At 41.0% G+C, this 25,570-nt stretch overlaps 1 protein-coding gene across 1 annotated transcript in view; it reads left to right on the top strand.

Moving 5' to 3' along the window:
- The window catches only part of gatad2b (GATA zinc finger domain containing 2B), a 54,252-nt gene extending 29,973 nt beyond the window's left edge, over positions 1-24,279 (top strand). Inside the window, exons 3-11 of the mRNA XM_067611699.1 lie at positions 2,847-2,976; positions 3,410-3,541; positions 5,879-6,007; positions 9,451-9,615; positions 10,791-11,160; positions 13,131-13,333; positions 13,786-13,896; positions 14,371-14,581; positions 15,747-24,279. Of these exons, the coding sequence (XP_067467800.1) occupies positions 2,847-2,976; positions 3,410-3,541; positions 5,879-6,007; positions 9,451-9,615; positions 10,791-11,160; positions 13,131-13,333; positions 13,786-13,896; positions 14,371-14,581; positions 15,747-15,883 (1,588 nt within the window). The 3' untranslated portion in view covers positions 15,884-24,279. The remainder of the gene's footprint in view (positions 1-2,846; positions 2,977-3,409; positions 3,542-5,878; positions 6,008-9,450; positions 9,616-10,790; positions 11,161-13,130; positions 13,334-13,785; positions 13,897-14,370; positions 14,582-15,746) is intronic.
- Positions 24,280-25,570: the final 1,291 nt, after the last annotated feature.

Here is a 25,570-nt window from a genome sequence, read left to right as displayed (position 1 = left end):
TACAACTACAGCTATCTGGGCCTCCAGAACCCTGCTGGTGTCAAAAGCTCCTGTAAATTAACATGAATATGAGGAACAATTCTCTGCTAGTTAAGTTTTTCCTACTGCTGATTTTCGCAAATATGGATCCTGGCGTCATGCACGCAGCTACCAAAGAGCCTCTGATATGATATGATATGATAGTGGAACAGCTTCATCAGCAGTATCCTGCTATAAGGACAATCAGCAATGTTGCTGATGTTGAACTGTGATGTTGATACATAAAAATAAAATATGCATTAAATAAGTAAAACCACTCACGCAGTTCTAATCTGTAACTGGGATTATAACTCAGTGTGAGTATTTTTACGCATGAAATATTCTTGCATTATATGTTTGGCTGTTCCCTTCACTTTTTTAATAAGAATCATTGTCAAGGCCCTTGTAAAAAAAAAAAAAAAAAAGTAATTTCCTACCCTGCCTGTGTGTGTCTGCTGGTTCTGTGATAAATGTACAGCCTCCAGTGTGAAAGGTGCTGGGCTGGAGCACACACACATTCACTGTGTTGTTTACCTGGATTACATCACCAACAGCACCACACTACTACAAAGTAATCAAACTCACTAATATACACATCATACTGGTCAGTATGCAGTTAACAGAGGTTTACATCTGCATTATGGGACATATTTTACCTGGGAACATTGAAATGCAGGTAGCTGTGGGAATATGTCCAGACTCAGTGATCAGAAGAAGTTGTAACCTACTGCCTTTTTAGACTGTTTAAAATATGTATTTGCTAGTTTTCTGACACAAGAAGATGAAATATCACTACATACTACTAAGCATAACAATAATCTGATCTTCCCCTTTTTAAGCACAGTCAGAGAAAAGTTCACTTAGCTGCTAGTAGCTAGCAGTGCAGTGCAGTGAGGTAGTTTGTTTAACAGACGCAAAACCGCAGTCATGTACTTTCAGATACCATAATGATACAGATGTGTTTCCTCTTTCTTGTCAAAAGCATCTTTTGGCTGAATGTAAACGGAACAGTCACCCACATGCAAAGAGCTTATTAACTAACCAGACTCCATCTGACACTTTCATTTGATAGTTTGGCAAACTCACAGACATTAATTATCTAGAAATCATTCAGTTTGCCAGCAGCCGTTATCTTTTCAGCCAGTAAGGAGCACAAGCTGAACCTCTCACCTGGAGAGACCACAGGCTGTAGTCCAAGTCACAGCTGTTGTCGTTTGATAATTGCACTCTGTGAAATAACAATTAATGGTTCATCCCTACTTTTGTGCCTTGTTACTGTTACTGAAAACCTCATCTGAATTGTATATTTCTAATATTTGTTTGCCACTAAAAAATAACAACTAATTAGAGTTGTAATTGTAAAGTAATTGTGGAGATAGAGAGTTGTAGGGCTGTGCTTAAGTAGTTTTAAGGTTGTGTATCATCTACAGTGGTTTCAGAGATTATTCACTTTTTCCAATTTTGTTTTGTTATAGATTCAGTTTGCATTAAGTTCTGCATTTTTGGTAGTCTTGTAGTCTCTTGTAGGTATTTAGAGCCTTTGCTTTGGTGCTCTCCTCAGCTGCTTCCTGTTTGCTTTGATTATCTTGAGTTATCACTACAACTTCATTGGCGTCCATCTGTGGAGATACAAGATAGATAGACGTGTGTATGTGTGTGTGTGTGTGTGTATATATACAATAAGGTCCAACAATTGACAGTGCTCATTGAGCCAGAATCCAAAGGCCAAGCAGCTCTGTCTGAAACCGCTCCCTGTTCACTGTATGGTGCTCTATATTTACTGTCTGAGTGTGTAAATGTATTCACTATATAGTGTCCTGGAAAATCCCACAACAACAACATTCTCTACACCTGCCAATAATGACACAAATGATGATGATGATGATGAGTGAGTGTCTGAAATCTGAACCTACTGCTCACTACTGAGTAAACTGTTATACAAGGAGTAGTCAATGAGCCAACGAGGGAGTGATTTAAGCCTCTGTAGACCTTCACAATCAAACTGTGTGCAGGCACAGATCTTAGTAAGGGTATTAAAGAGTTTGTAAAGACCAACTGTTCCCAGGAGCACAGTGCGTAGAGCCGGACATCCTCCAGAATTCTGTAACTCGGCAAGAAGGACCAAGAGCCTGTTGGCCACTAAAACACAGCTTCAGAAGTTGTCTGCAGAGTTAATCCTAAGTTAAAGACATATGACAAAACCTGTGGAGTTTATCAGACGCCACAAGGAGATTGGTCAGAAGTCATGGAAGGATGACGACACTCACTGGTGTGGCTTCAGGATCAATCTGTGAATGTCCTTGAATGGCCCAGCTGGAGCCCAGACTTGAACCAGACTTGAACCAGACCTGAACCAGACCTGAACCAGACCTGAACCAGACCTGAACCAGACCTGAACCAGACCTGAACCAGACCTGAACCAGACCTGAACCAGACCTGATCTGCCAGGAAGAATGGGAAAAACTGCCCAAAGCTTGTAGAGACAGACTTGAAGGGGTCTTTCAGCTCGTTCCAGCTCTTCATTGAAGTTATATGATGTTTCTACTCACCAGACTCCTGTTCATTTGTTTGTTTGTGAATTGCTGCACCATCCATAGACACAGTTCTCCAGAGAGATTAGCTGTGTGTGGAAGCTTAGAGATGTCCACTAGAAGTCCAAACCAAGACCTCACTGTAAACTAATAGAAAGAGAAGAATTATAAGCCTTTATATAAAGAATAATGAAATTCAAAGCTTCATGTCCAGATCACGTAGTATATTTAATGATGATCATGAGTGTTATTCCAAAAGCTGACGAGACATTTTGTCCTTCTCGTTTTCCCATCCAGCGATGCGGACCACGATAGACGAACTCCGTCTCCAGACGTCATCATCCTGTCAGACAATGAGGCCTCCAGTCCCAGAACAACGCCTCGCCCTGAGGAGCACCTGCACCACGCCAACCTGGACATGTTCAAGGTAAAAACATCGGCAGCTGTCACTTCTTTCAACTCTGCACAGCTCAAAAGGAAAAAGGCTCTCTAATTAACTTTGAATTGTACAACAGTTTTAAACCTGATTAACATGTCAGAGTCAGAGCTGTCAAAATGAACGCCTTAATTGTCCTGGATTAATCAACATAATGAAAGCATTAATAAGACATCACAGCAATAGAGCTTCTACATGGGAAATCATTAATGATGGAAAACTGTAGTACAAAGTACAGTAGAAATTGAAATGAATTGTAAGGATCACAATCTGAAACTGCTGCATTCAATGTCTTTATTTAAAGGTGTGTTCAGAGTTCTCAAGGAGGATATTCAGCTTAAAAGTTGTGTAACTAGTTGCCTTAAATTTGCCATCTCAAGACCATGTGTCACTGTTATTGTGTGTGTGTGTGTGTGTGTTCCAGGGGAAGACGGGAGAGGAGAGGCAGCAGATGATCAAAGCTCTGAGAGAGGAGCTGCGTCTAGAAGAAGCTCGCCTGGTGCTGCTGAAGAAGCTCAGGCAGAGTCAGATGCAGAAGGAGAATGTGGTGCAGAAGGTCAGTGCTGCTGCTAACACACACTTACTATACACACTTACTACACACACTAGTAGCTGCTTGGCTGACATTGTGCTGCAGAGGTTTGGTTTACCTGCTGACCTTGCTGTGGTGTAATGCATAGAAACAACATGACTAGACACTGACAAGATTCTTCCACAGTATGCATTAGTGCTTAAGATCTTTAACTCTTTTTCTTACCATGTAAGCAGCCATTTATTTCACTAAAATATAAAAAAAAACATTTTCATAACATCCTGATATAGGCAATCCTTCAAGGTGAGCTTCATTAGGTGACCAGGCCTTAAGGATCGGAGGCTGGCCATGAAGGAAATATAAAACAGTGGCTCTCAAAGGGGTCTGTGAAATAATTTGCTATAAATTACTTGCGCCAAGCTGTGCAACAAAACAAGTAGCCATACTCATAGAACCTGAGGTTTGTGTTCATTACTCCCACCCACGTTAGCTTTGGGCCAATAGAAACTCTGATATGATTGTGACACATCATGTCAACCTATCATGAATCACTCACTTCACTCACAGCACAACAAAGCGTTCTGCTGCTGCTTAGCTTGGCTTATTAGCCAGCTAGCTAGCTGGTGAGCATGGAGAGATATTTGAGTCAGTCCACATTGTCATGTGACACTAAGCTCATACTAGCTAAAGTGAGAAAATATGATGACAGCTATATGTAGATTGGTTTTATTCAGAACAGCAACAGGAGATCAAAATGCCTCATATGTCTTCAGGTGCTAGCGTACGAAACCATGAAGCTAGCCACGCTAAAGCTACATCTGATTACTAAGTCCTCCATGTTACAGATCAACTGGTTTTCCTGTTAACTGGTTACTTTTGTTTGTAAACATCAGGCGTTTCTCATGGCAACAGCAGATGTCCCAAAACCAGTTGTTTTTTCCTCAAAATAAAAACTCCCTACCCAGGTTTCCATCCCAGGTGTGACACCTAAAGGAAAACTTAGGGTGCATTGTGCAGGACCAGTGAGCCGTGCAACTTTCAGGATAACTCATACACCCAAACACACTGCCTGTTTTCAAGCAAAAACAACTGCATATTGTCTTCCAGGTTTAAAATACCTCTGCTAGATTAACTGGTGACCACAAGACCATCCTGTGAGCAATTTTCCATTCAGTTGGATGAATCAACGGACGTTGTCGCTTAGTTGATTGTTTTGGTTCACTATCCATGGGAAGGGAACGTTTTAGAGGACTCCGTAGTTTAAGGAGGTGCCTGGGAGGATGACGGGGGAGGATAAATGCTGTCCAAATGCAATTTCATCTGTTTAAAAGTATGTAAGCATAGAGATATTAACATGATTCACATTGAAACATGTTATAGTTTATCAGTATGAAAGAGGTCTGAAGTGTTTAGGTTGAAAAGTTTTAGAATACAAATAGTTCCAACGGCATCTAAGAGTACAAATGGTGGTGAGCATGTGTTTAATGAGTGTAATGATTATGAGGGGGTCCTCTGTAAGGGGTCCCTGGCCCCAAAAAGAACCTCTGGCCTAAAATAACTCTGATCCAACCTCTTTACTGTGCTGTGTTCTGTCCACCTCAGCCTGCTAGTGTTGCAGCATTGCTCTCCTCTACAACTGCCTACAGTGCATCATGTTGCTGCACAGACAAATAAAAATTAGCACGTATGAATGTAAAAAAATGATTGATGAATGACGGTTCTCACACCCAGTTCAGCAAAATACACAGATTCACTAAACTCAGAAGCTCACAAACCTGTTATCTCTCCTTGTAGCAAAGCACAGTGTACAGAACATTTAGGTAGCAGCTGCTCATCTTTGGCCAACACTGACTTTAATCACTCACTTTAATGCACAGATGAAGGAGCACTACCACCAACACATTCAGTACATGGACGACCAGCACCAGCATTACAGTAAACTGGACATCTGCTGAACTTTACTGTGTATCTGAAGTATTTTGGGAGTATTTCTACCAACAGCAAAAGCAGGCATGATGGTTACTGTGATGGATCATCTAACTGGAGCTGATCTTCACACTGTACAGAAAAAAAAGGCTGCCTGGGAGGAAGAGATAACCAATAACACATGTAGAATACTATGATGTGCTTCTAAAAATGAAAAGTGTGATCCGAGCATGAAGGTTCAATCTTAAACCTTAGAAACACAAGTTAGTCAGTCATCATGTGAGCTAAGCTCTGTTGTAGTCCTTTCAGATTGGCTGTTGTTAATCTAAAGTAAGTTGTAAATGGGTGCTGTAATATGATCTAAAATATAATATGTAATATGAAGTGAAAAAAGAATATTGTTGTTTTTAATAATGTGTTGATGCATGTGTGCAGGTGCCGGTTGTCCAGAACGCTGCCTCCTCTGTGCAGCCTCCTCCCATCCACAGCTCTCCTGGCCTGGGGAAGCTGCCGGTGCGGCCGGGCCTGCACAACCCAGAGCCCCAGAACCTCCGCACTGCACAGGTGTGTGTGTGTGTGTGTGTGTGTGTGTGTGTGTATGCACACGCTCCTATACATGTCAGAAAGGATTTCATTGCTTTTCTTGGGGTGAGGACATGATCTGTCCTCTCTTTTTCAGATAGGAATGTAAGAACAGCATAAACTTTGGTTAGAAGCTGGATGTGGATACTAGCCCTTGTAGACTCATACATACCATGATGTCATGACACTGCAAGGACACTGGGCCAAAAGGGGTTAAAATGCCATCTAAAACCACTTTTCTTTAAGGTTTAAAGGGTGAACTGCCTTACATATAATAGACTGAAAATGTTCCTCTACTTTGAACTCTCTATTGAGGATCCTTACTTCATAGATGATCCAGTTTTTTTCTTAGTTCCTGTCTAAGTGCAGATTATAATAAATAACTCCTGTGCATATTCTCAACATGTCAAATATCAAACCTCAAAAAGCTTCTACATCAACAATGAGGAAAAAATGTTCTAAGTGAAGTGTGGTGAAGTCTGTAAGGCTGCAACGATTAGTGAATTAATCGATTAGTTGTCAACTATTAAATTAATCACCAACTAGTTTGATGATGGTAATTGTTCGGAGTCATTTTCTGAGAAAAAAGCTTCTTAAATGTGAATATTTTCTGGTTGCTATAGTGACAGTAAACTGAGTATCTTTGGGTTTCAAAACATTCAACATTTTCTAACATTTTATAGACCAAACAACTAATCCATTCATCGAGAAAATAATGGACAGATTAATGGATAATGAAAATAATCATTGGTTGCAGGCCTAGAAGTCTGGACCCCAAGCGGACTCTCTGGAAGTCTCACAAAGTCCGTTTGAGGCCCCTTGTGGACTTGGATAGGCCAGTCCTGACACATCTGGACATTTAGAGGCTTAAACTCAACCCGTTAAACTTGAATTTGACTGTGTCTTAGCTGTGGACTTGATTAATGTGGTCTTAGATGCAATTCCTCTGAAGGAATCCTAACAGAAAACTAAGCAGAGATACAATTTCATCCAACATAGGTGAATGTTCCCAAACTCACAGCCAGCAGAATGTCTAGCCTAAAGATTCTCCAGCTCTCTTCAAAGATTCTCTTCAGCCCTCTGTGATCCTAATGAGACAGAGGTCTGCTTCATCAGGTCAGGGTAAAGGTTCAGGTGCAGACGTTTGATGTAGTGGAGCCGTGGTGTAGACTGACATCAGGACTGAGTTCAGTGCAGAGAATGAATGGGTTAGTGGAAGGTCTCACTGTGTGTGTGTGTGTGTGTGTGTGTGTGTGTGTGTGTGTGTGTGTGTGTGTGTGTGTGTGTGTGTGTGTGTGTGTGTGTGTGTGAGAGAGAGAGAGAGAGAGAGAGAGAGAGAGAGAGAGAGAGAGAGAGAGAGAGAGAGAGAGAGAGAGAGAGAGAGAGAGAGAGAGAGAGAGAGAGAGAGAGAGAGAGAGAGAGAGAGAGAGAGAGAGAGAGAGAGAGAGAGAGAGAGAGAGAGAGAGAGAGAGAGAGAGAGATAATGAGTCAGTCTCCTACTGAAAGCCTTTGTTCTTGTGCTTTGTTCCTCCATTACATGTTGAGATGGTATTAAATATTCAGCGGATCTCTGTGTTTATGGATGACTGTGTGTATGTGTGTGTGTGTGTGTGTATGGGGGTCTTTGTGTGTGCTGGATTGTCTTGTTAGCCTGCTCTGTATGGATGATGATGTTCTGCCTGGTTTGTCAGTTCACTCACCAAGCAGCTGCTGCCCTCTGCTGCCCACACTGTGTAGAGTATGTGTAGAAACACAACACACATGTAGCCTACCTCATATATTAACAAGTAGATATCCACCTAGCTAAAGCTAAAACAGCTCAATCATACAACAGTTTAAAAAATCAATACAAACTTAATACATGAATAAATTAAGAAAAAAACAAGACTTAATATGAGAAACAGCTGTCAGTATATAACACATTACAGTTCAACAGAAGTCTCCAAATGTAAGTAGATTAAAGTGAACTCCTGGTGATAGGGCTGGGCTTTGATAGCATTTAATCATATCTGCCAAATACCTTCCAATCACTTCTCCAATCAATTTATGTTTAGCTTCACTAATTAAAGTAAGTCAGCTCTTGTTAGCTGTAAAGACAAAAATACACATACACACATATTGAAATAACTGCTGATTTTGACACATTACCAAAACAGATCTAAACAGTGAAGGTCCTGATTCACATATTGATATGAAGGTATCCTGGTGGCTCAGGGGTTAAAGTTGCAATAAACAACATTCAGCCTCACTAGATGTCAGCAAACAACTATTTGCTATGTAAAGATATAGTGAAGTAATGGCGACCTGAGCAGAGAATGAAGTCACACTCCCTCTGTGTGTGTTGTTATCTGAGCTTCTCTGTTCTTTATTTTGGTAGCCGATCCAGCCATGCGTGCATTTTATTTCATGTTAGTGCATTTGAGCATGTATGTTAATGCATGCGAGTCCCTCCGTGTCCTCCTTGTCCATTTCCAAGATGGTGGCCGTGTCACAAACTTTCTCAAATTACAGCTAAACAGTACACTAAAATATGTTTCTGAAAATGTTTGAGGTAAGAAATAGGCAGCGTAGTCACAGAATCTCAATCCATGTTGGATCAGCACTGCCTAGTTTGATCTGAGCTTTCTTTCTTTCTCTTTTCCAACTTTATTAAGTAAACAATGCACACATTTTGGTCTTAGATGTTGGTGCTATACTGCGACATCTAGTGGCTGAACGTCATGTATTGTAACTTTAAAGACATTGAGATGACTCATCACTGTGTTGGTGTTGTTGGACCAACAAGTCTACTTGCGGTTGTGGTACGTCGTCACAGAGTAGTGTTTCTTTTTTCTCACAAACTGGCTGATTACAGACACCAGCTTGCAGAAAGGAGAGGAGATCTGTTGTTTTCATTTTCCGCACACAAGATAAACAAAAGTACCTTTTAGGACATGGAGGACTCTGAACTGACCAGACTACAGCCCAGTTTAGTTCTGGACTGTTGTCAAATTATTTACAGAATGAACATTCATTATCTACAGCTGATGTACTCTGATTTGACTAAAACAACATACATACAGTAATAGCAGTGCTGCATAACAACAGATTACTCAACCCCCACCCACTCATCACCCTCCCAAAACCTGCCATCTGCTAGCTGTTGGCTGGATTCACTGCAACATCAAACTTAGAGCATATTGCTTGTTATGTCTGTTTTAATATAAAAACACATACATTAGATGCTTAACTCACCTTATTATTATTATTATTATTAATATTATTATTATTATTATTATTATTATTATTATTATTATTATTATGGAACAGGCCCTCTGTAATGTATCTTTGATGACATTATTCAAACCAGAAGGTTTCTGTCCAACAGAATGAAATGTCTCTTTATTCTCTTTATTAATGCTTGTCTGTTTTTTTCCTCTCTGCAGGGTCACACAGTCATCAGGTCAGCAGCCAACGCCAACCTGCCGCCCATGCTGATGTCCCAGCGAGTGATAGCACCCAACCCCGCCCAGCTGGGCCAGCGGGTTTCCTCCAAGCCCGGCATGGGCCGCTCCAACTCCAGCATGGGCAACCCCATCAGCTACCAGCAGGTACAGATCCCACCAGTCCCAGCTGTCTCTGCACTGCATCCAATAATACACTGTGTTGACTGAGGAGGAAGCATCTCTCTGTCTGTGTAAACTAACATTAACAGTTGAGTGAACAGGTGAGAGCAGTGGATCCCACAGCAGCCAGACTGAAGCAGCTTGAATTAGAGCTATGAGAACGAACAGGCTGGACTGAAAGTTGCAGACGTTTTTAAAGCCGTGAGCTACGTGTTAATCACGACGTTCAGCATGTTGATTATTTCCTGAGATGAACGTAGTCACAAGTTTTTGTCACTTTCACCAGCTACCCCTGCAGTTACTCTGGATACATGTATTCACCAGGACAATATTAGTTCAAACAACACATAGCATGTTGACCACAAGTGTATATTCACCATCAGTATGTCTCTCTGTGTGCTGGGCAGACGGACCATCTCCTCCTCATTATCAACCATTAACACAAGTATGGAGGAGTACTGTGATGTGCAGCAACATGTTTACTGTGTCATTCAGACAAACACTGTGCTGTTGCTGCGTCTAAAAACCAAAATATAAAATGTGAAGTTTTTTAGGTCTAATGTGTTTACTGCACATTGCTGAGTCATGTAAAGGTGAAAGGTAAAGTGCACGTCATGTTCCTGATCACTTTATGTCTGCTTCTGAAGGGGGGAATGTTCTAAACAGCCACTGCTATACAGAGTGAGCCTTGTCAAAGTAATAGTCATGAGAATTTCTAATAGGGTTTCTTGTTTATTCTTATTATATGTTTCATATGTTTGATATTCTTATTATATGTTTTATTCATATTTATTACATGTTTCACAATGATCTAAAGTGGGATGTGTGTTAAAATACAACATACAAACAGCTACAGTAGGTGAGGATTTTGAAGGGTAAACAGAAGTGATGTTTTTCATCACCTTTACTTTGATAAGGCCAGACAGCAGATTTTGTGGCAGCAGGAGAGATGAAGCCTTACAGACAACAGTTCAAATGATTCGGTGTATCTGACAGGATGTGGTGAAAGACAATGATCCAGGAGTCATATGCTTCAGATGATTGTAGGTGTTGTTTTTGATCATAGTGCAGGGTGTGCAGCTGCTCCGACCACTGACTATCACAGTATAACAGAACTCTGACACATTACTAATCAACAGAGGATGTGTGTCTCCCTGTAGGCCAGCCAGCAGGTGGCAGCTTCCCAGCGCTCAGGCTCCAGTGCCATGTACATGAACCTGGCCCACATGCAGGCAGCAGCGGCGGCGGGGGCCAGCGGGGTGGCGGGCGGCCTGGGCGGAGCCTCGGCCGTCAGCCCTTCCACCATGTCCAGCTCGGCCAGCGGCGGGGTGAGCTCCATGGCCGACCAGGCCAGCAGCCAGGCAGCAGCCAAGCTGGCCCTGAGGAAGCAGCTGGAGAAAACCCTGCTGGAGATCCCCCCACCCAAACCCCCAGCCCCGCTCCTCCACTTCCTTCCCTCTGCAGCCAACAGCGAGTTCATCTACATGGTGGGGCTGGAGGAGGTGGTACAGAGCGTCCTCGACAGTCAGGGTAAGCAGCAGACACATCTGCATCACTTTCTCATATCATTGTGTGAATGTCTGAAGTGAAAACCTGTGAGGGATAAAGTAAAGCACCACATATAGACTGAGCCACTTCATGTGTCTGGGGCAGATTGAACAGCCATCCAATCATCTACATGGTGCTGTTTGTAAAATTGAAAGGTGATTGTGTAAAGTAAAGTGTCCCAACACCCACACATGTAACAGTCAAGCAGCTACTTGTGTGACGTATATCCAGTAACTGCCGACAGTGTCCAAGAGCCTGTTAAGACCTCATGCATGTTGAGGACACATGCAGATACATGACTCAGTGAAGCTCAGATGTTTTGTTGGTTTTATTTCATTTCCGCAGAATGAACAAAACAGTCAGATTAATCAAACTGCATTACAGTTCTAATCAGATGTCACACACATGCAGGAGCTGAAGGACTAATACAATTAATGAAGCAATCAAACAGAGTTATCTAGAAGCCTGCAGGTGTTCTGCACATTTGCTGTTTTCTATGATTGATTTTTTTTACATGGGAAGTTGAACTGATAAGCGTTACATGGACCCAGTTATGTTTGAACTCCTAGACTTTAGTCACTAATATTTTAAGAGAGATATATCTCCCACACAGTTCTTTCTACATTAATGTAAACCTACTCAACTTAAAGCTGAGACTTTGCACTTTAATGTCATATCTGTTATTTTATTTACAATTAACTGTATTTCATATTAATGTTGAGAGACTGTCAGGTAGTAGTATTATCAGCCTCATTAAGAAAAATAGATAATAATGTTAATATCAGCTGGTAAGCAGTGATAATCATCTGTAGAGGTTCTGCCATAAGTGAACAATAAGTCCAGCATGTCATAAACATCAACTTCTTCATGTTTGTTCATTATTGTCAATCTTAAAACAAGTTTACAGGTGCATTACCACCAACAGCTGGGCTGCTGTTATGCAGTAGGCTGTGGTGAATTGTGGGATACATTTGGCTGTAAAAGTGCTTCAAAGTGGTATTAGGAGAAGTGTTCATCAAGTGCAGGTTAAGTGGACTGTGTGTTGTTATCTTTCTGACGTGGTACACACTTCCCTGCTAGTGTGTTAATGTATACACAAGTGCACTTTAGACTACAAGTGTGGGTTAGGGATGCTCACTGTATCGATGGTTGATAGATTATTGGTCAACAAGTGAGAAAATTAAATCATTGTTATTGTTCTGATAATGACATTTCAGCTGATAATTACGTCTGATAAAACGGAGCTGTGGCTGCAGTCTTCTCCTCTCTGCTGTCTGTCACTGCCTGTTTGCATGAGGGCGGGGCTACACACGCACACACACACACACACACACACACACACACACACACAAACTGCTTGTTACAAACTAGTATAAATTAATGTATCATTATTGTAGCGATGGTGAATACTCATAATGTTATTATGAGTATTCACCATTATAACATCAATAACATTAATGTTGTAAAAAGAAGGGTTAGGGCGTTAGGGTTAGGGTTAGGGTTATAGGGTTAGGGTTAGGGCATTGTTTACAGTCTGCATCAATGAAAACTGAATACCTATACACTGAGTCAACAGCAACTTTATTACAATAGACATTTTCAATCACTCTTTGATCAAAATGTTGAAAAAACATTGAGACATACAGTGTGTGTGGTTTACAGTGTGTGTGGAGCCACAGCTTTATAACCAGGTGAATGGGTATAAATAGATGAACATTAGATGGAAACAGAAACGAAACAAAACACTTGAGGGATGAGGGTTATTGTTCACTGTCCATCATGGTTGAAGCAAGAAGCAGCACACCACCATCTCCACCTGTCATCCTCTGCTCTCTCTCTCTCTCTCTCTCTCTCTCTTTCTCTCTCTCTCTCTCTCTGTTGTAATGCACATGTAAGCAAGGCTCCGGATGGTTACTGTCGCTGTAAGCAGTCATGTTGGCTCTTCTCCACAGGTAAACTCCGGGGGACGCTGGCCCGTATGGAACCCTTCTTCTGTGCCCAATGCAGAACTGACTTCACCCCCCACTGGAAGCAGGAGAAGAGCGGGCGAATCCTCTGTGAGCAGTGCATGACGTCCAATCAGAAGAAGGCTCTGAAGGCGGAGCACACTAACAGGCTGAAGAACGCCTTTGTGAAGGCTCTGCAGCAGGAGCAGGTCAGCAGCACTGTCCTTCCGCAACACATCCAGCATCTCTCTGCTTATGTATAGTTGTAATTTATGACACAAAGGCCATCTATATGTTCCTACTAGGAAGTTAGTTTCTGCAATTTTAATGAAACATTTCTTATATTTGTATCAACTAAAAGTTCTCTCACAAGATACTGTATATGGCCTTCATTTGACCTCCTTTGATCATAGTCTGTGCACCTTTGTGCCTTTAAAGAATAGATATGAGAGTGAAGAGTTATAAAAGGGCAAACTGTGACCCTCAGAACTATTGTCCTGAGGATCGTGAGTACAGCTGGCCTTTACTGTCACTATCTGTTAAAGACTGATGTAGACAAAGGGTATGAAAGCAACTGTTGGGAACCACTAATTCAGACACAGTTTAATTGATGTGAACACTGCTCCATGTGGATTATTGAACGTGTGTGCTTTCATATCAGGAGATTGAACAGAGGCTGCAGCAGCAGGCGGCCCTCTCCCCCAGCTCGGCCCCTACTGGCCCCAACGCCTCCAAGACTGACTCCATGATCCGACACCATGCCCTCCGCCAGGTACAGCGCAGCACGACACCCACCGGTCCCGCTTATAAAAGTGTCCCATCCACATATGTTTTAAGACACAGGAAGATACACTGCTTGAAATAATCATGTCAACTAAAATATGTAATGATAGAAACCAGTCTTAGAGTGTGTATGTCTTTACATTTATATTCACTTTATATCAGTGAATATATTGATATTTTTGATATTATTATTTATTAAATATGACAGACAAGCTCATAGCAAGTTAAAAGGGCTCTGAGTTTGATTGCATGATTTTAATATTTAGTACATTCAGCCAAAGATGACACGTTCATGATGGCATGGAACAAAGAAAGCATGTTTTAAGCTGGTAATGTATAATTGACTCAAACTAGTAATGCATGAACAAACTGTTGTTCACCTCCAGTTTACACTGTATCTGTGTAATCTGTGCACTGTGTGGCCATGGTGGTGGAGTTCATTGGATATCTGTACTGTCTTCAGGCTCCCCAGCCTCAGGCCTCCCTGCAGAGAGGTCTGTCCAACTCTGCGCGAGGCGTCCTGTCTAACTTCGCCCAGGCCTCCCAGCTGTCAGTGGCTAGCAGCCTCATGGGGATGACCAGTGCAAAGCACTGTGGCAGTGGAGGCAGCAGTAGCAGCAGTAGCAGCAACAGACTGCAGCATGACAGCCGTCGCCAGATCTACAACATCCCAGGTACCTACAGCATACTGAGTGTTTCTGTGTCAGGTTCATCTCATGTTCACATTTAGGTCCTTTCCACTGCAGGAACCTGGAGCTTCCCTTTACCTGAACTTTGAAGGTCCTTGCAATTCCACTGTATTTTACAAACTTGGTAGGCTAATGCAGCTGTGAGACAAACAACAAACAGGCTCATAAATCAGAATCATAAAACAGTAAGGTGTCTTTATTGACCTGGTAGACAAAAGGCACAGTGTGCAGTTGAACACCATGTATATTCATCTACTTTATAAGACTAGATTACTTTCACTATTACTTTCATTATGATGAGTGGAATACAAAACCACATTTTACTCTTAACTAGCAATTATTTTCATTATCAGTTCCCTGCTGATTATTTTCTCAATTAGTGGTTTTGTCTATAAAATGTCAGAAAATAGTGAAAAGTGCCTGTTATAGTTTCTTAAAGCTCACAGAGATCCTTGCCTGACTGAGGCTTTTATGCTCAATGCGTTCTCCATTGCAGTACTGTCTGAAACACCAGGGACAATACTGTCATAGAAATAAAATGTTCTGTGAAGAAGCAAGAAGTCAACAAGTGTTGCCATAGAACGTCACAGACCAAACTGTGTGACGTGCTGCAGAGCTTCTCAGTTTGTCCCCTGAAGCAAACTCGTGATACGGGCTATTCAAATAAAAACTGACTTGTCTTGATCAGAACAATAGTCATGTCACAATCACTACTGCTCTCAAGTTTCTCTTCAACAGAAATCATTTTCTGTCGCTGATTAATTCCAGTCATTTCTACTTTGCTGTTTTTTCATTCGGTATTAATGAAACTTGACACTCGCTGCGGATGTTTCACATTAAAAACGAAATGGAGGAATTGTGTGCTTTAAGCCACGGGAGCTCTTAATGTGAAACATCAGCAGGAAATGTTCATTCACAGTAGTAGTAGTAATGCAGAGTGGTGAGTGTGACATGACTCTGGTAGAAATTTACAGTAAATGTAGAGGAAAAGTTGAGTTTGCATCAACAGCAAATTGAAACAGGAGCCGATCAGAAAACAGGGAAGCTTCTCAAAATATAATGAAATATACTTATAATAATGCCAATATTTTAGAATTGTTTGTGGACCTTACAGTACGCTCTCTGTGTTTCTGTCTCATCCCCTCCACAGGGTTAAATATTGCCTATCTGAACCCAGCGGCAGTTGGAGCCCATAAGAGCTCCAGCTTAGCAGACCGGCAGAGAGAGTACCTGTTGGACATGATCCCACCTCGATCCATATCGCAGTCCATCACCGGACAGAAATGAGCCCCGCCCAACCCTCCCGCCCCTCTGAAGCCACCCCCCACCCCCCCCATCCCGCCCTCCTACCCCACACTGAAGCACTCCCAGATCAGCCAACATCCCCCACCCCACCCCACCCATCGCATGCAGTGCCTGTCCGTGTGCCTACCTTAAACCAACCCATGAAAATCCACCAAGTCAGACAAAGACACTAAACTGTCAGTGCATCTCAAATTTTCTTATTATAGTAAAAATTCTTCTTCGTCAGCGTTGTTTAACAAATGTAATTCCCATTATTATCGCTGTTGGTAGCACTATTATTATACCTGCAACTACCTTTTTTGCTTCAGTTACTATTACTCATTATGCTTTTTTCTTTTATAAGTGTTTGATCCATTTTTTTGTTTCTCTGCTGTCACTCCCTTATTTTGGGGAGTGACAGTGTATCATTGTAGGGTCGCTTTAGGCCGTGATCATATAGGATTTTTTTGCTCCACTCAATTATAAAACTTAGATGTGAGTATTGCTAGTAACAGAAGATCAACAGGGTGCATTCTGGTTGCTATGCAACATAAAGTTTAACGACTTTGAAGCTTTGTAATCAGTGTTAGCTTGCTAACTTGAAGTAACAAAGTGGATAATATTGATAGGAACAAAACAGACAATATTAAGTTAGTAACTGCTCTGCTCGCTCTTCAAAAGAGGATGAAGAGCTCGTTCTAAAAAACGGAGAATGTGGGGGGAGGGCATGAATTTGAGGACAGAGCACCCACACTTGTATCATCTCGCCGAAACGGCCCATTTCAAGAGCTGTTCTCACACTGATTCGCAGCTTAAGTTCAGACACATTCAGCTTGGAGTTCAGGGCAGCACCCCCAAATTTCGAGGAGTCACCCCTGCCACCATCAAAGCTAATTAACTGGAAATGACTAACAAAAGGTGCAGACGTGTTCAAAAGAGAATCCTATGCGATCAGAGTTTTGAAAACCTTTTTCCTTTGCTAGTCGGCTCCCACCATTCCCCATCAGTTTCCTCATTTCTGATGTCAGCATCTCCTGTCCAGATTTGACAGTTACTAGATGGATGTACACGGGACACACTGTAGTTGTACTAATCAGGACGGACAGATGCAGCAACATCCCTACTGCACCTCCAGCTGACCAGCAGAACAATACAGACTCCAGTAAGGAGAGCTGATGCGTCCACATGTGTCATTGCTACAGGCCGGAGATCATCTAGTATTCACAGGGAGGAAGATGGTCTCCCCATCAGAGAAAAAGCAAGTTGATTTTCCCTTCCTGGTTCCATCCCATCTCACCACCTGCCGCTCACCCCTCCATGTCCCCCCCCTCAATACCTTTGGTTATCCAGTATGCACAGACTGAACCCTTTCTACCCAGCAGCTCCTCTTTGACATCACATGTTCTTTGAAAGTGAAAAGGACTCAAATCTGAAGGTGGAAGCACGTTTTGTGCATCCAAACCACAGATTCTGTACCTAGAAACCTAGAACCCTGGGTTCCTTTTCTTGTTATATTTGGGTTTTTTGATTGTTTTCTGATTGTTGCCCCTACCCCCCACCTCCCCTTTTTTCCTTTTTGGTTTGTTTCTTTGTTTTTTTGCGGCGTCTCCTAATGAAACGGTGGCGTACCTGAGAGGTATCAGCCCCTGGAGACGATAATAATCAACATAGCTAAAAACAGAAACTATTGAAATATCTGTATGGATTATGTATAGATACCTAGCTTCAGAGAAAAAAAAGGATGTGGATTATATCATTTATGGGAGAGACATGGATCAATCATTGTGTGCACGCTCTGCACACAAGTTGCCTCACTCCAGAGGAGCACTTTGCATATTTCCAATTGGAAAAACATTTTTTTTTAAAAAAAGAGGAAAAGAATGTTACAATTGAGAGTCCCTAAGGTCTGGATGCTGGATGATGGCCTACCAGAGAGTCAGGGGAGATATCCTTGAGTATTGTGGATTGCATCAAGTTGTGTTTTAATGGGTGATGAATGGTTTAATCCTAATTTACTTTGCCAGTGTTGATCTCTGTAAATGTTGGACCTGAAGTGTCAGTTTCCACATCCCTGCTGTCCGAGGTGTTGGGGTTAGACCCAGCCTGTGAAAAAGATGCTGCTGGCCTGCGTACATGTACCTGCATCCGGACAGGGTCTGACTCACTGTCTGGAAACCTGAGCCAGTCAGCTCAAGTAAAGCTATGCTCCATCCTACCTTGCATTTTAGGTCTGAACTTAAGGTCTTTGGACCCCATCCAAAACAAATCTGTGATCAGAGCTCGGGTATTGGCATACTAATACACTGACCCGAGACCTGTGCAGTAATCTGATTAGACTGGGTATAGTTTGGATCAGGCCTTGGATATTAGGAACACTCTTTCTTACAGAATGACAAGGCATTCACCACTTTGCCCTCATTAAGTGAAAGTCATGAGAAATGTTCTTCTAGCCCTTTTCTGTTCAGATTTATAGCAAGATCATTTCAGGATGGATCATGAGGCCAAGCAGTGAATGATTTCAAACCTCAAAGATGTTTTTTGAGAATCCCACACTGTCAGACAGTTAAGACGACTATTAATGCATCTGCAGTTGCACTAGTCTCTGTTGTGACCTCAACACTCTGAATGTTACCCAGTGATTCAGTCATATCATGTTCCCAACACAAGCCTGGGGGGAAAAAATCCAAATGTCATTTTTTTTATGTGTTTTTCAGCAGCTGGTTGTACCTTCAAATGCAAGCAGCTGATCTGTTTTCGCCCAGGGTGAAACCTACTTTAAAGCCTCATGTTTTCACAGTTCTTCTCCCCATCACACACTTCTTGTTGTGGAGCGTCACATCAAATGATGCACGTCAGTCGACGCCTGTAGGACACACCGAATGTGTCATACAGATAGAAGTAGTCAAGGTACAGAAGTCGGGATGTGCAGGTCTTCAGTCTGCTTGTAGCATCCTGAGATCACAAAGATAATATCTAAGAAGATGCAACACATGCTGAATAATCATTTTTCTTCACCTAATGTTGGCATTGGGAACACAGTGTGACTGAATGATGGAGAAACATACAGAGTGCAGAGGGCACACATGGAGCTATTGTCGCTCTAACTTATTTATGTTCTAAACAGACATTCAGTGGGATACTGTCAGACGCTGCTGCAGCAACACAAACCAGCAGCATGTTCTTCACAGATGAGGGTTTGACCATTGTTTCAGTTTGGCCGTATGGATGTCTCCTCGGTTAATGGCTAGTCACGTGGGACACCTACAGCACGGAGGCTCTTCCCTGACCACAGCTACAGAAAGACAGTCTGGAAAACCTGAAATGCAATTTCATTTGATTTTCACATTTTATTCATTCAACTGTTCAATCTGTTCTTTGTAAATATTTCATTTAGAGGCAGTAATATGTCCCAGTGCTTCACCAACATTTCCCATCAATACACAGGCTGTGTCACCCCGTCTTTAAGGAGATAACTGGTGTAAAGCTCATGCAGGCTACATCTAGTTGACTTTTTTTATTGAACGCTTAGGTCATCAGACTTTCATCACTGACTATTTTCTAAAGTACTAACTTTGCCGGGTCAGACCCACCCTGACCAAAACAAAATAAAGCTTCTTGTTTCCTGTGATAGATGATGTAGTTATGCTGCACTGACGCTGTGCAGACAGGCAGCCAGAAAAGACCACTGGTACCAACACAGAAATACACCTTAATGGCCATATACAGAATGTCAGTAGAATGGGCTTTAATGAGTGTACTGCTCCACAACCCTATCAACAAGCAAGTGTTCAGTCTAAGTATGTTGTTTTTTGGGATTGGCTGTGGTCCATATTGGCATATCCTTGATAGAAAGTGTACTAACAGCATTTAGCTGGTTTCCTCAGGAGTGGTGGGCTCCCAGTTTGCAGTAGCTCAGGCATTTCAAGCAGTGTTCAGTCAGTGTGCAGTATTATCCATGGAACATGGTGACTCAGAGGATGTGAGTCAGTCTGGGTTTTAGATGGGACAAGACATGGGGCTTTGAGCTGACTGTCCGACACATTTCAGTTTTATTAGTCAAATAATTGGTCAAGAAGGCAGAGCTTATACAGAAGTCTTTAACTTAATCCAACTTGTGAATGAAATGTTGTGTGTGACTAAAAAATAAGGGCAAAATACCTGGCAAAGTTTAAGAGTTTTAGTGAATAATTCTAGGCTTGAGCCTATTGAGAGTCCAAACAATGTCAGTCAGAGACACATCTTACAGGCAGGACACAAAGTGTTCCTATTAGTCATTTTGTCAAGATGTAGAGTACAACTAGAGTGTAGTGTTGTGAAACAATGTGGCACAGGTTCATCGTTGAAATGAGACTGGCACACTGTTGCAGAGGGTTACAGATGGCCTAACACACCTCCAGACAGCCATGTTGGGTTCCTTCAGTTCTCGGGGAAACAGCTGATGTGTTTCTAACTAAATGTTTATCTCACTTTCTGTGCAGTTACTGTGTGACTGGGATAGTCACTGATTACTTATGTGTTTGGATGATATCTGCTTGTTGGCTAGCTGACCATAAGTCTGGTTACTTAACACACCCATGATAAATTCTGGACACACTATCTTTAAGTTTTAATCCTGTTGTAAACAGGTTGTACAGACATTCATGTTCCCCACAGGCTGAGCTGTAGTAATTAACCAGCAGGCCTCAGCTGGACTAAGTGTTTAATGATAATTAGCCATTGTTAGCATTCTAACATGCTAAAGTAAGATGGCAAACATGGTTAATTACCTGCCAGTTATCAGAATGTTGACCTTTGTCAATGTATGTACGTTAGCATGCTGGTGTTAGCATTTAGCTCAAAGCTCACAGCTGAGCCTAAGTACAACCTCACAGCTAGCATGGCTATAGACTCTTGTTCAAGCTTTTTCTGATGAAGGGCAAGTGATGCAAAAATGGAAAAAAAGAGTCTAAGTTGAAAGTTAATATCCTTTTGTAAAAAAAAATATCAGTTAAAAACAGCTTAAAATGCTTAGCTTTGGGGAAAATAAACTAAAGCACTTGATATTGAAGAGTGTGTGTGTCTGGAACCAGCCACTAATACATCTTGTCAACACATGTGATTTGAACAAACAAGGCTAACAGTAGAAGTGTTCATGTTAGTTGATTTGAAGTAGCCCACCAGCTAGTTAGCTAAGCTAGCTAACAAAGCCCCACTCCTGGGTTCACCTGTGTTCCACCAGTTTCCACAGTGTTATTTCTTCTAGAGGCTTTTGTCTTCATTCTCTCTGAAAAGCTAAATATGATGTTGGATTTCTCTGTCCATGTTCTAAACAAAATTTGTATCTGCTCCTGGAACAGCCATTTTAACAGAGTCACTGTTCTTTGTTGAACGATGAAGTGCTTAGTTTTTTCTAGCTAGTAGATTATGTGATAGTTTTGGCTTTATTGAAAGACCAATGAAAGCCTTTACGGGAAAAACACAGTTACTGGCCAAGGCTGTTGGAACACAGTTCTTCTCAAGCCAAGACAATTTAGGACAAACACAATAGAACATCATTGTTATACATATTTGGCAAAAATATCTGCCTTTTCAAGCTTTTCACTTTTACTAAAATGTTATGTCTTAACCCAACAGCAGTCTTTCCAGGTGTCTCTGGTTCTGTGGCCTCGACTATATTTAAAGAGAGTTCAGTCAGACACTAACTGCACAGCCTCTGCACATCTCCTGTGATTGTATGTGTTTGTGTGAATCAGTGTCACGTCACACTTATTCTCCACATCTTTTCAGTTCCATGACCCATATGCACACAATAGTCTGTTGTTTTTTTTCCAGCCAGACTGTTAGATGGATGTGTTCTGGTTCATCACTTTATGATGCAAGAAAAATCCATTTGAGGAATCCAAACCTGCTTGATACTGCGTCAGAACGATCTGATGATAAACATCCCATTGAAATGGAAGACTGAATCAATTTTCCCTTTAGTGGAATGCTTGAAATTGGATGTAGAGATATATTTTCATGAATTTTTAATGTCTGGGGTAAATTTTTACTACCACTCACGATTTGATTTAAGCAACTTTTTTGCCATGCATCTCCTTTTGCTGCCAAGCTGAAGTTAAAAAAAGAAAAAAAGCTCCTGTCTCTCTTGCTCTTTTGCAGATGCATCCACACACCTTTGTATTTGGACTGCGGATTCTTTTCAAATGTCAATTTTTAGATTTCCAAAGTCTTTTCTTTTTCTGATGTCTCAATTGAGTTCTGTTTTCTTTCTATTGCAGTTTTAAAAAATAAACAAATGTATTGACTATGAAATAAATGACACGATATTTGCTAGGTTTGAAGTAATAATGACTTATTGTACATAAGCATTTTTTCCTCCCTTGTACTGAAAAAAGAAATTAAATGGTTGTATATTGTGTAGAAAAGCAAACAAAAGCCATGAATATTGTGAAGCTTGTCATTTCGTTTTGTGATCACTGTGTATTATTGTGTAACAAATGTGCAAAATGTTTGGGATTCTTTTTTTTTTCCCTCCTCTGCTTCTTGAAGCGGTCTCCCTGGATGCATTCGCTTTGGTTTTGGACTAGTTAAGAGTTTGCAGGAAAGTGCTCATTGGTGCAGACAGACGGGGTCTGCAGTCTGTTACACAGAACACGTTCAGACATTTCTTTTGTTTTCTCTTATAGCATTGAAACTTGACATAACTGTTTCTTACAAAATCATTTGCTGAATTTGCTCTAGATAAAAGCACTTTGAATATTTCACCATGTGTGTTGGATTAGATGACCCTCCTGAACTAATAGTTTGATCTGGGGTCAGTTTGCTGATACTGGACTTTCACTACAGGACCAGACTGGTGTTTGTGCATGTTCACCACAAATCATGTTTATCCTACATTACTGCTGACTATTTCTATATGTCCATGCATTCAGGCAGCCATTAGCTTTTTATGAACAAGTGAGTATTGAAATTTAAACATTAAACCTAGACTTGAGTCTAGACTAGACCTAAACCATCCATTGTCTGTTTTTATCCCATATTACCACACAGATTGATATGAAAAATCTGCACTGCATTACCATGCAACAGTAATGTCATGTTGACAGCAGAAACAGACCTGATGCTCACTGAGAGGGATTACCTTCACTCAAGCTGCTTTTATGTTAAAACTAGTTGGAGTTAAGTGACACTTCATGGTATCTAGACACGCAGATAGTTTTATTTGTCCAGGTTTTGAGATCTGTCTGACATTTCTGCCTCTAACCCAACACAATGGAGGTCATTAGAATTTAGTTTGTGCAGCTCACAGTAGTTAAAAATTATATTTAATACTCAGCAGTAACAAGTCATTCCAGAATCATAGAGAGCATTTCTTCAGTAGAAAGCAGTTGCAGCTGTTCCCACAGTTTAAGATCAGCAAGATTCTGGAAAGAGAAGTCATTTTTCAATACTGTGGGCAGCAAAAACTAAGTTTCATTCATCTTCATTCTATTGGGGTTGAGACCGATATCTCAAAGCCCGGACAAATAAACTTACAAGTGTTTGCATTTGGGTTTTTTTGTTTAGTTTTTTTTTTTGTATTGTTGGTGAACCAATCCTTTAATTGTAATGTTTTAATAAAATGACTGGAAATCCATGAATGTCTAGCAGAAAGGGAAAACACAAATGAAAGAAAAATCAGTGACTTGCTTAATGGACAATGATAAATGGTCAGTAATGTGTTCATGATTAGCAGTAAATAGGGTAAAAAAAACAAAAAAAAAAAACACCAGTATGATCCTTTACTGAGCTTCAACAGCTTTCCATCATTTAGATGCTGTTTCTAAAGCTTCACAAAGACATTTCTATTGGATGTTTTGGAATAAAGTGATCACATTTATACAGAAGTTTGGCACTCTGTATCAGCCAACAAGCTCTTACATCAGTGGAACCCTGGTCAGACCCAATAACACGTTCTTTTGTTAAATGGTCTCAGCTCTGCTTGAAACGATCAGGTCTAAACCAACGCCAACACCAGCATACAACATATATGGTCCTTTACTCTGGCTTTATCTTCTATTAGTTGTTGTTGCTAATGCAGGGAAACATTTAATTGCAAAATATTTTTTATCAATCTTCAGTTGCATTTCTTTTTGCATAATGTTGACAATGTTGCAAATGAACATCTGGGGAAGCAGAAACAGATGATGAAATTGAGCGGAGACTAATTTACGTCCTTTTTGTTTTGCTTACATCAATCCTGACCTTTTGCACATACTTGATATTTAACGGTCTTCAAAAAAGTAAAAGAAAATAATGCTGTTTGAATACTGCCAGTTGATTGACAATTATGCATTGATTGAAAAAATAAGCTAATTTTGGAGGAAATAACTTTGTAATATTTATCTCTTGCAAGCTATGTTTAATAAAGGTTGAAACAATTTGCTTCCAAGTGTGACTTCATTAATGGTTTTTTTTCTTATAGGAACAGACTACAACTCATAACTCATGACTCTGTCCACTTCTCTCTCATCTAATGTGACATCATGAGTATTTCCTGGGGGGGTTTAGCAGATATTCACCATCATTTTGTCCATCATTCATCATGGACAAAACAAACTACAGCCTCCAAAATGACCACGTTGAGTCAACATCTCTTTACAACAGTCTGAATGAAAGCTGAACATTAGAACCTGCCTGAAGGTATTCGCTGCAGGGTTGCTGTGTTGTTGCTAGGTGGTGGACCTAATCTGTGTGTCAGGAAAATGTATTCAGTTGTCTTCTCACAACTGAAATAATTCTCATTCTTATTAGAGAAGCACTTATTTTGCACATGAAATTCAGTTTACTCTAGATGAGGAGTACTTTTCAGCCTGTGGAAACAGTTGGATAACGTCATCTGTGGCTCTGGAAGAGAGAAAATAATCCTGATGATGTCTTCATTTGCCTCAGATTGGGTGAGACAAACCTGCATTACAAACTAGAGGTGTGGGGACTGAAATAATTATGCATTCATGGGATGGCATTAATGAAAGACACTATTGATTCCATTATGGGAAATGTAGTATCCAGTTTGACTGTCACCAGGGCCTAAAAGTCAGGATATCTGGGCCTCAGCTGCACTGATTTAGACAATGCTTTTTAAAATCTGTCCCTCTGAGTCCCCCACCTTTATGGAAGTGCAAAAGTAAAATGCTGGAATACCCCTTTAAGCCGTAAATATTGTAGAGACAATTTAAACAGGTTCAATATTTATTATCATTGTGCTGAAAAAGTGACACAATATTGTGAAATTGTTGAAAATTGGATTTCAACCAATTCACTTCATTTAGTCCATTTTAGTGGCTGTTCCAGAGCATTTGATCGTATCATATGATCTTCATCAGCAGAGGGAGTTGTCCAGTTGCCATGACATTGTGATGCTTTTCTAGGGTGCTCCAGGGGTGCTCGGGGTTCAAGGCGCTGACTGAAAACTGCAACATCACAGGTTCATGTCAGAGTGAGAACTCTCCCCATTTCTCTCTCTCTCCTCATCTCTACTGCCAAACTCTCTTATAAAGGAAAACTAAATTTTCTAATCTTTTTCCTGAGAACTTTAAGGTCTTCTCATCAACGTTGGCTTAAAAACTGAGTTGAAAGTTCATTTTTCACCAGAGGACACAACAATCTCACCTCACAGTGTTTGGATCCTGTATGAACCACTAGATGGCAGAGTGATGCAACAATAGATTT

Source organism: Thunnus thynnus, chromosome 15 (assembly GCF_963924715.1).
Source record: "Thunnus thynnus chromosome 15, fThuThy2.1, whole genome shotgun sequence".
NCBI classification, from domain to species: domain Eukaryota; kingdom Metazoa; phylum Chordata; class Actinopteri; order Scombriformes; family Scombridae; genus Thunnus; species Thunnus thynnus.
Note: the sequence above shows the minus strand (reverse complement) of the source record. Positions and strands in the feature narration are given on the sequence as shown.